This window comes from Neopelma chrysocephalum, unplaced genomic scaffold (assembly GCF_003984885.1).
Source record: "Neopelma chrysocephalum unplaced genomic scaffold, ASM398488v2 Primary Assembly neopelma1_76, whole genome shotgun sequence".
Taxonomy (NCBI): Eukaryota; Metazoa; Chordata; class Aves; order Passeriformes; family Pipridae; genus Neopelma; species Neopelma chrysocephalum.
In genome coordinates, this window is record NW_020897737.1 from 11334857 (window position 1) to 11346690 (window position 11834).

At 41.5% G+C, this 11834-nt stretch overlaps 1 protein-coding gene across 1 annotated transcript in view; it reads left to right on the forward strand.

Moving 5' to 3' along the window:
• The window catches only part of USP9X (ubiquitin specific peptidase 9 X-linked), a 105844-nt gene extending 97384 nt beyond the window's left edge, over positions 1-8460 (forward strand). The window contains 1 exon segment of the mRNA XM_027688868.1: positions 1008-8460. Within this exon segment, the coding sequence (XP_027544669.1) occupies positions 1008-1142 (135 nt within the window). The 3' untranslated portion in view covers positions 1143-8460.
• The last annotated feature ends 3374 nt before the right edge of the window (positions 8461-11834 follow it).

The following is an 11834-nucleotide window of genomic DNA, read 5'->3' on the forward strand; positions in this document are numbered from 1 at the left end:
TTAAGTACATACAAAATCTAAATCTGTTTTTGCGTTAAATGCCTGTTTTGTTAATATTTTCCGGTGGAAAGCCAGGTCTGAAAGAAATCCTTACCAGGGTTTTTTTAATCGAATTGACTGATTACTAGATCCCACACTTAGTTGCCCTTTTTTGTTCCAATTCATTTTATATATTCCAAATCTGCTAATTTAATTTCCTTTCCTGCCCAAATCCATTTTCCCCTCCATCTTGCTTTCCTTACTTGATGTTCTCAGCAGAGCAGTTGGTAAGTCATGCAGATTTTCCCACTCCTTTCTGAGCTCCCAAGTTCAGACACATTCTGTAACCTCACCATTATCCGTGTGATGTGTTCACTTTCTTGCAAGAGATGGCATTTCTCACTAACACACACAATCCTCATATTCCTAGTTTCTCCACAAACTCTGCAAAACAGTAGATAAATGAGGTGTTTTTGTTGGCCAGATCTGTGTATGACTTCTTAAATTGGGGCAGAGCATCTGCAGAAGACTGCTGGTCTAGATTTCGTTCAGTTCTGTAATGTTGAATTTCCCCTTTAAAAATTAAAGTGTTCTGCATAAATACAGGTATGCTTTTTCTGTTGTTTTAGGAAAACAATCAAGCTGATTTAATCTGTTAATAAAATATATGCACAGTTTAATGTGGCAGCACGTAGGCAACCTCTCGTCTCCTTTTCTTTTTTTCTTGCTGCTTTTGCTTTGCATGTAACTGTTTGTTATTCAAAAGCTGAGATTGCTATTTCAGCTGATCTTGTACCTTTACAGTTGAATGTTTGTTTACCTTCTGTGTAAATCAGAAAGGTAAGTGAAAGGTGTGGATCAGAGGAATGAAGAAGCTGGGATGTGTGTTCATACAGACGTTGCCACAGGAGAAGTTCGGTGTGCTTGAGGATACGGTTCAGTGGTCTGAATGGAAAGGGGGAAAGCAACGAGTGAGGAAACAGCCCACAAGTTTAAAGCCCCTTTCAACTGTTTCTGTTTTCTTGCAGAATAACCACGTGCATGGACAGCCATATACGGGCCCGGCAGCACATCATATGAACAACCCTCAGCGAACTGGCCAACGAGCACAAGAAAACTACGAAGGCAGTGAAGAAGTTTCCCCGCCTCAGACAAAAGATTAGTGAAATGCACATAATCAATTAACTTGCTCCATCAAGACTGTGCACCCAGGCCTTACAGTCCAACCTTTCTCTGTGTCTGGCTAATATTTAAAACTAGAAAAACTATTCCTAATCAACATGGAGTGGAGAGTCTATTCACTGTCTTATCTGCAGAAAATTTGCTGTCAATATATAACCCGCCTGCAGTGGAAAGTGTATAGTGTTTTGTAATAAATGGCCTGATGCTAATGTGTAAATGGCAAAGGTGTATATAGTATATTAATGTTTGACTGTTAATTCTTGAGCAAGAAACATTTTTTTTTGTCTTGATGAGACTCACAGATCTACAAAAACAAAAAAATAATTTCTTGATATATCTGCTGCGCTCTGCAACCAGTGTTGCCTGCCTCATGGCAGTTGGATCAACTCCTTTATGAAAAAGCCTATCCATGTCAACCACAAAAATAGTTTCATGTTAATTCTTTGCCACTGGAGTCGATTTTACTATGAGCAACGTAATGGCTGGTAACCTTTTAATTATTTGGTTGATGTGGAAAATTGGTGATGTAACATTGTTTCTAGATCTTTTTTCATTGCCTTTTTCATTCTGGTATTAGGTTAATCACTTTGAAGCTATAGTTATGCTGTAACATTTAGCATGGCTTCACACCAAGTTAGTGTAGCCAATGAGGGGAAAAAAAAAAACAAAAACAAACGTGACAGCAGTTGTCCCAATGTGACAACTGTATTGCTCAGAACTTTTTCTTCTTACACCTAGACTATAAAATGGGGAGGGAAAATGTGACAAACAAGTGGTTTTCAGTTTCACATATGTTCCTCACATCTGATGTTTGACAGTTCTCTCTCTGGGTGGGATAAAGAACACTTAGTTTTCAGTAATAGGAATTTAAAAGATTTAAAACAAATATGCAAAAATTTGCTATGCCAGGATGCCTGGAGCATAATAGACTGTATTTGGTGTGCTTGTTTTGTTTCTTTGGTAGAGCTTATTAGATAAACTTCTAACACTTTCCTTCTACTGCATCCCAGTGAAGTGGAAGTCAACAAAATCACAGAGTACTTGTGAGTGCCACTGCACCAAGTTAACTTGCTGGTTTTCTGCTCGTTCACAGTTCTACTTGAAAGCGAGAATTGTCTTAGCTCTTTATCCATTATACAGAAAATCTTAACATTAGAAGCAGGGTTTAAAGATAAAAGAAACTACTGGTTAGTCAAATACAATTCTGAGGTATCTCTATTCCAGAATAAACATTTGTTTAAAGACTTAAAGAAACGCATCAGTAAATACTGTATTTAAATGAAAATTGGTAACTTGAATGTGTGTAATTTTTTTGGAACCTGTCTAAAAACCAAATACCCCTGCAAAACAGATACAGCCCACCCTATACTATTTAAATATTTTGCTGTTTTATTTTATAGAAATTATTTTGCTGAATTCACAAATAGATTTGATTTAAGAAGAATGTTTTGTCCTGTGGTGTGTGTTGTTTTTTGGGGTTTTGTTTTTTAATGGACTGCACAGAAAGGTGAATTCTGTGCAGTGGCACTATGCTGAATTCTGGAACAACAGTCACATTGAGATTCTGTGCACAAAAAAAAAAAAATTGGCCCTTAAGAATAAAATAATCAGGACAATTACACTGTAAAAGTTTCTTAATGTGATTTATCTTGTACTTTTTGTATGTTTTTATATATACATATATATATTTAAGAGCACAAGCTTGATGGTGTTTTTTACAAATGAGTTGATAGAAACAAAGCTGCTTATCAAATTAAAGGTCTGTAGTTTTGAAATGAACAATGGCAAATCCAGTTGCAAGTGCATTCTTAGGCATTTAGTGTAACAAGGGAGGGACACAGAAGATTTTTGAATATGCTGTGTAGTGATGATCACTTTTATGCTTCCATGTTTTTCCTAGTGCTCAAATTAATTCAGATTTTTTCATAGTTTTTTAGTAACACCATTTTACCTGGACTTAGTAAATTTGAATAAAGTGTTCCCATTTATGTTTGGGAATGCTTGTTGGAGGTTTTAACTAAAAAAAAATTCTACCCTGAGTTCTCAAGTTGAAATAGTTCATATTTATTTGGACCAGTAATTGTTAAACAAGCTATCTCAGAGGCAATTATTACGTATTTTTTACTATATAGGTAAAATATATAATGTGCTAGTTCAGCCTTGCCAAATGTGTTTGCTTTTAATAGTGCAATGATTGTAGAGACATGTCAAACCTGTGACACTTTAAGGCTGTGGCTTTCTTCAGCCATACCCACCCCTGTCCCTGAACTGGGAATGGCTGCAGTGGCAGTTGTTTTTTCAGGCAGCAAATTGAGAATATTGTGCATCTTTGTGACATGAAGAAGGATAAGCCCGTCTTGTTTGCTGCAGCTGCTGCTTTTAGAACAGGTGTAAGGTGCAATGTTTTTCTTCACTCTGGGCAAAACAGTTTTGAATTGTACTTAACAAATACTGTACAAGCATAAAGTTTGATATGCATGTTACTGGTGCAGCATCTTGGCAGGTGATTTTCAGGCGACACACCTGGTGATACCTCGTTGGTGATGGCACAGACTTTAAAGCAGTCGTCTTCAAAGTGCCTAAAGATTTAATTCCCCCCTCACTAATTTCAGTCCTGTTTTTCTGTTCAGAACAGTTTCTAGGGAATCTCTGGTCTTCCATAAAATGAGCCAATAAATAGTAAAGCAATTACTCGTGTTCCTGGCAGTGTAACATGGAATACATAGAAACTGAAAATCCATAGGTGATGTTAAATGGGGTTTAATGTGTAGTTTGACCTCAAGGGTCAAACTTAACCCCTACTACTACTCTTGTACGTTTGGATTGTGGTTGTTTAGTGACTAAAATAAGCTTTTTAACACTTGCTACTTGTCAGTGTTAAAAATAGTACAGCCATATATGAAAGGAGTTCAGTCACTGTTGGTATATCAGTAAATGTGCTACGTTTCAGTCACAGAGTTGGTCACCTGCACCTGTGTTACCCTTTGACAACAAGGAGATGGCTCAGGGTTCAGTCAGAGCTTGTTTGTCCTGCAGGACCCGATCTCGTGGTGATGGACAAGCAGAACAGGACTCTGCTTGACTTGGAATTTTTCACATTATTCTCCCTGCTGACTGCCAGCTCTGAAAATTAGAGTTCTCTATTTTTCAAGCTGGTATATCTTGCTGAAATGGAGCCAGAAAGAAAATAAATTCCCCAATGACATTTCTCTTTTTTTTTTTCCCAAAGTGAATCTTCAGACAACATGAGAGATTTGTGTTATCATAATTGCTGTTATGCCTTCTCAGTCACTTTGTTGTGCCTAGCTTGTGTGTTTTAGCATATGTATCATGAAAAAGCACTTATGGTTCCAAAACTTCCTATATATTTCCTGAGTTCCAGGAGAGAATGAGATTAGCCATTCTGCCAAAGCTAAAATGGGCAAAAATTGGCTGCTGTAGCAATTTACTCCATTTTTGGTTTCAATAAATTTTGTCTACCTCTGAGTCTTTTGCCAGAAAGGCTGATAAACTGTGTCATGGCAAAGTGGCTCAATGTTTTTGTTGGTGTGAGTTGCAGTTACTGGGCATTGCAGGGAGGCTTTCAGTGCAATGGATTTAACTTCAAATGAAAGCTAAAGACTGACTGTAGAAATTAGGGGAACAAGTGGCCTGTTAGTAAATTTGAAGAGTAACCAATTAAGTGTTTAAATATCTTAACTAAACCTTGTTAGTCCACACTTGCAAATCCACATTGAAAGCAAATTCCTCCCAATGATGAAAGACACACACCTTAATTTTTGGGAGGGTGAGATGCTGATGTTGACCTCACATTTCTTAAGACAGGTGAGGGAGTTTCCCTTTTGTGGCCCAGCTTCAGCACAGGGTAATCAGGACAACAGTAATTTTGGCTCCCCATCTTACTTTCTATGCTCTCCATCATGTTCATGATACCACTTTTTTCACAGCCATGAGGTCTTGGGAGTAAAGTCCTGCCTTCTACAGGGCCAGGCAAGACAGGCTTTCTGGGGAGCAGTAGGAGCTGTCTTGTACGTGCTGTGTGCTGCACAGTGGTGGTGCAGGAACAAAGCAAGGGCAGAGGAACCCAGCTGCTTCCTCCTGCAGGGTTTCTGATCCTCTTCCAGGTGGTCTCATGAAGAGGACAACAGCAAGCCCCTCTTTTAGGCTCAGTGCACTTTCTCCTGGTTTGCAGCTGGGATCAGAGTACACTGGAGCAGTGACCTCCCTGTGTGTGCCCTCCGTGCCATTCCAGGGTGTCCATGTCCCTGCCTTCTCGTGGTCTTTGGGGATTGTCATGTCAGTTCAGTCACTTACTCTGTTCCAGCCTGGACAGCTGTGCTGGGCTGGAAGGGCTTTAACCAACCCCAGCACTGTCACTTTTCATACTGTGGAGCTTTGTAAGGTTCACAGCATAAATGCCCTTTTATTTCTGAGTCAGCTCCCTCGGGGTGACTGTTTTAAAGTGTCCAGTAGCCATTCCTTTGTCCTTTTCTACCAGAGCAACTGCTCAGTCCCACTCCTGCAGTGTGTGTTAGGGTAGGCTGTTCGTGGAAGTGTGTTGATGTAGTTTCCAGCTGTTAAATTCAGAAATCCTCATCCTGTAATCTGATTTTCTAATGCAAGTTGTGGTGGATCCCTGGATTTCAACAGCATTTGTGCGAGTTCAGTTGATTTCAGCACTGCAGGAGTGGAAGTTGGTGACGTGTTGCAGGGGTCAAGCCAGATCAGTCAGTGGGTGGCACAAAAGACAGATCTCTCTCTTGTTTGCAGACAGTGAAATCAAAACAAGAACGAGGGAATGAGTTTCTGAAGGAGAAAAACACTCTCCTGAATAAGGGCTAACTTTTCATTGGATTTTTAAATACCCAGTTCTGTATTTTTTAGCTTTAGAATTCCTTAGAGCCACTTTTTGATAATAAAACTGACCTACAGGCTGTTTCCTTGGAAGAATTAATATAGCCTTAATCACATCAGCACAATTCTGAAATGACAGGGTCATTCTTCAGTGGTCAAAATAATGTGCAAAAAATGTCTCCTAGTCTTTTAACCATGAGCTAACCTTGAGGAATGGAAATAAGAGAAAAAAGGGTCTGTGAATTCATCCAAAATCTAATCATAGAAAAATAAGATCATTCCCTTCTTCTCTGTCTCTGTACTATTCAAAATGTCTGATGGTGTTAATTTTTATTCTTATGTTTGCAACAGCTATCCCAAGTACCTTGGTTTGTGTTGCCCAAAGTGGTGTCAGCTGCACAGCCTGCAGCATCCTGATGGGTTTGCAGTGACGTCCCTTTTAGTCCTCACCAGAGGAAAGTCTTTAAATGTTTGGGGTTTTTCCCCAAATCCACATTTCCGTTGTGATGTGCTGTTTCTGTTTCCATACAATGCCCAGGGCTGGAAGAATGCTTTCCAAGTGTGGTTTCACCTGAGCCATTAAGCGAGCAGTTCTGTTCCCTTGCTGTAGTGACACCTCTGTAGGTGCAGCTTTTAAAGGTATCGGCCTTCTTTTCGTAGCTTTATTTATTGAAATGCTGCTCAGTTCTTGTCCCTCCACCCCTAAATTCCTGTCCGTCATTTCTTGTGATTCTTTCTTACGGAGTTTTTCCACTCTGGATTGTAAGGGTCATTTTTATATTTAATATTTTTGTATTTTCTTGGAATCAAATCTCTTCACTTGCCATGATGTTGTTTACCTCCTTTTTTTTTTTTTTTTTTACCTACACCTGTTGTCCTGCTGTTTGCTGCTGCAAAAAAAAAAATCCTATGCTTGCTAGGCAGCTTCCAGAGCAGAGCTTTTTACTGTGCAGTAGCAGCAGCCTTGACCCAGGTGGGCTTTGTCATCTCTCAAATCTCCTTGTAATTTGTGTGGGATTGGAAAGCTTTGTGCTACTGATGGCAGCCAGGAATTCTAATAGCTTGTGGCTTATTGGGTTTCTTTGGTTGATTGGTTGGTTGGGTTTTTTACCCCCTTCATTTTCTATCTTGAACAGTTGGTTTGTACAGGTGAACAAAAACAGTAGGTTTTGCTGGAATCTACTCTGGAAGAGAAGGCTGATTGAAAACGTGAACATTTAATATACTTGATTGTATTTAAATATCTGGTAGGTGCTTTAAAGTCCTCAGAAGGTCTTCTGGAAGCAATTTCTAAAGCTTAGAAATGTGAAGACTAGGTCTTCAGGATTTAATGATAGAAATTCTATCAGCCTTCCCTGTGCGTGGTTAGGGACAGGTGAAATAGCAGAAATGGGAGTATTTCCCTGAAGGGAGAGATCATGCTCTGTGAAATCCTTGGGGAACTGGAAATGGGCTTTTCTCTGGCCCCACACACCCACTGGCAGCAGCTTGTGAGCCCTCCCGGTGTGAACTGTCCTGAACCACAGGATCCCCGGGCACCGAGGAGCTGATTCCTGGCAGGAACTTGAGATTAAGTAGCATGTAAAGCATTTTCTATCCTTTTTCTCCTCTTAAGATCTGTACCAAGTCGAATCCTCTGAGCAAATAAAGACAGGGAGTGGGCTGAGCGAGGGGCTTCCCCAGCTGCCTCTGTGAATACTTTCTACCTCTTGACGTTCTTTGCCGGCTGTTCTGCCGGGAGCGGCTCCAGCAGCGCGGGAGCTGCTGTGGGTCGGGCCAACACAGGTGCACAAAGACCTGGTGGGGCTGTTTGTTGGGCGGGCACGGGCAATCCCTGCCTCCCCTGGGGATGTACGGGATCATTTGGGGTACCTGTGTTTGCATCAAAGTGGAGGAACTGGCATTTTTCAGGTGGCACCACATGGACTCACAAGCACTCCTTACTCAGCCCCTCGTGCTGCCTCAGTTCCCATGTGGAGTAGCATTAAATCCGTTCACAACTAATGTTCAAATAATGGAACTGTAGGGAGGAACTTGGGTTTCCAACTGTGTTGGTGAGGGTTTAGAAAGGGAGGGATGTGGGAATGTGAAAAGCCAGGGTTCTGCAGATCAACCCAGGTGTTTATCTAGAATAAAGAAATGTTTCTGATTGCTACTGTGGTTGTGTGTAAGACTGAAATGCTGAAAGAGAACTGTGTAACCCTCCCACTCCGAGTCTGAGAGAGACCTGGCATTGGCTTTCTGAACACTTCTGCAACCTGAACCAAAAACCTGCTGTGGGAATGTAGACTTACCATAGAGCTGTGGAAGAAAACTTCAATCGTGTCACTTCTCTCGGTCTTCAGAGCAGTCAACATGGTTTTGATGTAGGTTTTAGATTATGTATATATAAATCTGATTGAAGTACCAACAGCAAACCATAAATAAAATGTGGACTTAATTGAAGAATGGGCTAGTGGAGGCCTCTTGTGTTGAATTTATTAAAATACAATCTAACAAAGTTATTGATGGAGGAGACTTGCTGTGATGAAGACAGGGAAATAAAAGCTGGGGTATCCTCAAGTTGGGAAAGTAGCCAGGTTTGCTGCTGCCTTTGAACCTGTTGTAGCACCTGAGGACCAGCTCGATTGTGCTGTAGTGGCTGGAGAAGAGCTGGATGCATGGAAATGCTCCTGGGTGTCACCCCACCTTCATGCCTGCTGAGGGCCAAAGGCTTCTGTGAGTGGCACCGGCCTCTCCTCGGTACGAGGGATTATTCCAGGGACAGGTATCCTCTCACATTCCAGGCTGGCAGAAGCTGCTGCAGCTGCTGCAGAGCTGCTCTTACCCTGTTTCCACAAGGTGCCCATTGCCCGGTTGCTTTGCTCTGCCAGGGCCATCACCTAAAGGAATGTGAGGTGGGTGTGAAAGAGCTACTGGAAACCTCTGCTTCTCTGTGTTTGCCCTTGAAGATTTGTAAATGAAAATGCAAATTACTGGGAATTTGTAGTACTAACATTAAATAAACCTGTTTAAACAAGACATCATGGAAGCAGGTAACACAAGAAGTTCCACCTCAACATGAGGAAGAACTTCTTTATGTTGAGGGTGGTGGAGCACTGGAACAGCTGCCCAGGGGGGTCGTGGAGTCTCCCTCTCTGGAGACATTCCAAAGCCATGTGGACACAGTCATGTGTCACCTGCTCCAGGTGACCCTGCCTTGGCAGGGGAGGGCTGGACTGGAGGATCTCCAGAGGTCCCTTCCAACCCTGACAATTCTGTGATTCTGTAACACCTGAGTTTGTGGGTCTGTTCAGTCAGTGTCACCCATCTGAGGGGACATGCCTGTGAATTCTTGGACATCCATGTGTTAGCAAAAATGAGAATTCAGGATACACTCTGGATGAATCCCAACCGGTCACTGCTGGTTGGGGGGGTTGCTGTAAACTGGGAGAAGAAAGCTTTTGATGAAGACAGCAAAAATGCAAAGTGACTCCTACAAATGTTTCTGTTCTCACATTTCTATCTGAGAAACTGTTAATGCCACAGGACAAAAAAAGCCTTTTTTTAATTTAACTTCTATGGAGGCTATAATGATTTATTGATCACCAGACTCCTTGAAACCTTTCAGAATTTGGGCTCCTGTGGTTTTTACATTAGCTGAAAACACAGCCCAAAGCACTTTCTTTAGATTTGACAGATACTTACCTGGTAACTTCAGCATAACAGCATCGTTATCTTATTGCTGAAGCTGGTTTGCCTCTCATCTTTTTTGCAGAAACTCTCTGGATGGGTTTGCTCTGACTTTTTTCTACCTCACGCTGCTTCCTTGTATCTCCTTTTGTATTTCCTCCCTCCCTTCACCAGGTGTGTGGCAGATTGTGGATCCTCCAGAATTGCTCCCCCCTTCTGATTTCTCAAGGGTGGGCAGTCAGGACTGGGAGATGGTGCTGTGGAAAGCCCGGGAGCAGGGATCCTTCCCCATCTCTGGGTGAATTCCTGCTCCTGCCGTGTGAGTCTCAGCCTAAGGTACAAATGTTTGGTCTATGCAGGAGCCGTCGGGCTGCGGAGGTGTTGGAGGGGATAATGATGTTAATGAGGGGGTTCTGTTACTGTGAAAGATCTTGTGATACGTGTTGATGCTTAGGTAGCACTTCCTGTTCCTCAATACACCCTTAAAAAAGTGTAAACAAAATGTTGTTTGGTCTCTCCGTAGGTGGGAATTTGAAGCCCTTTTAAAGGAAGACCTTTTAGTGCTTCACTGGTATGTATCTTTTTTTTTCTTCTTTTTTTATTTTTTTCTTTTAGCAAACAAAGCCTTATACTGGAAATAACCTCTGAAATTTCTGCAGGAACACTTCACATCTGTCTTTAAAACAGAGTTGGCTTCATTTCAAGATTTCTGATGTCCTTGTAACCATGCTAATTCTTACATGAAGTTTTTTATTATTATTTTGATAATAAGCGCGGCTGTATTTAAGTTTGACCACTCATGTAGGAGCTCATGTCCTCTGTGCAGCATTAGGGCTGGGAATGGAGACACTCATCCATGAAGTATCCTGGACAGAAACTATATAAGCAAATCAACTCTGTCACGCTGATGAGAACTGCTCGTTTGAGCCAGAGGTTCCTGGATATGATATATAATTAAAATATAATTGCAACACAATTATTCCTGTGGCGGGGGGCTTGGAACTAGATCATCTTTAAGGTCCCATGTGTTTTGTATGGAACATTGTTTATTTTACTAATTTACATTCAAAAGTGGTTTTGTGTTAAAGCTGCTTCAGTAGAGCTCAGATGCCCGCCCACTTCACCAGCCATGGCTGTAGAGGAAGGCTCCCTGCTCCTTTGCAGTGTCCCTGTCCTGTTGAATTCCTGGTTTCTACAGAAATTCTGGATTCAGAAGGATCCACTGCCCTGCTCAGCTGAACCTCCTGACACTCCACTCAGCCCTCACAGAGGCCAAGGACTGACTTTCACTTCAGTCCCATTTTCACATTCAGTACTTCCACACATCCTCCCAGCTTGTTAGGAACTCAACAGTATATTTTTATGGGTATTTTCTTATTATTCTTGTTGCATTGTTAGTTCTCTTTAACTTCCCCTGTCAGGCAACCTGCTGGAGCTTAAATGAGACCCTCACTTTGGAAAATACATTTCAGTTTACTTCAATTTTTCATTTTAGGTTGGCTTCTTTAAAGCCTCTGATTTTTCAGTCATTCACTTTATCTAATTTGCTCTTCCCTCCTATTTTTCATAAATTTTTAGCACTGAGGTGCTAGGGGAGAGAATTTTGCCCTGAGAGAGTGTTTATTTTGTGGTTGTTTTCCAATGTCACTGGGGCTTTTTCAAGTTCCATGCTCACGTTTGTAACAGGACACTGTACTGTAACAGTAGTTACTCACAACACGGGTTTGGTGATTGTACCAAAATCTCCAAAATCCTCATACCACTGTGAATTTAAAGAGACTGAACACTGCATCCTGTATATTTACATTAAATGTTTGTAGCTGCCCTCAGCACCATAAAGTGCTAGTTTATTTATTTGTGCAGTTATTCCCTACCCATTGATTTAATGCACCGATCCCCCGGCTGTTGGCTGTGAACACCTGTGGGACACTGTCAGAGCCTGGGATCAGCAGCAGAGGTGACAAGTGTCAGTGACCATCTCCCCCTTCCCTAGAAAATATATGGAGTCTACAGGTCCAAGTGTGGTTGGAAACAATTGTTTCTGCGAGTCCTTTAGGTCACTGAATGCAAATTATTCTGGAATAATAAATACTGCACCTGTTCTTCAGATGGTGTTTGGAGGGCATGTTATATTTAGGTCCATGTCA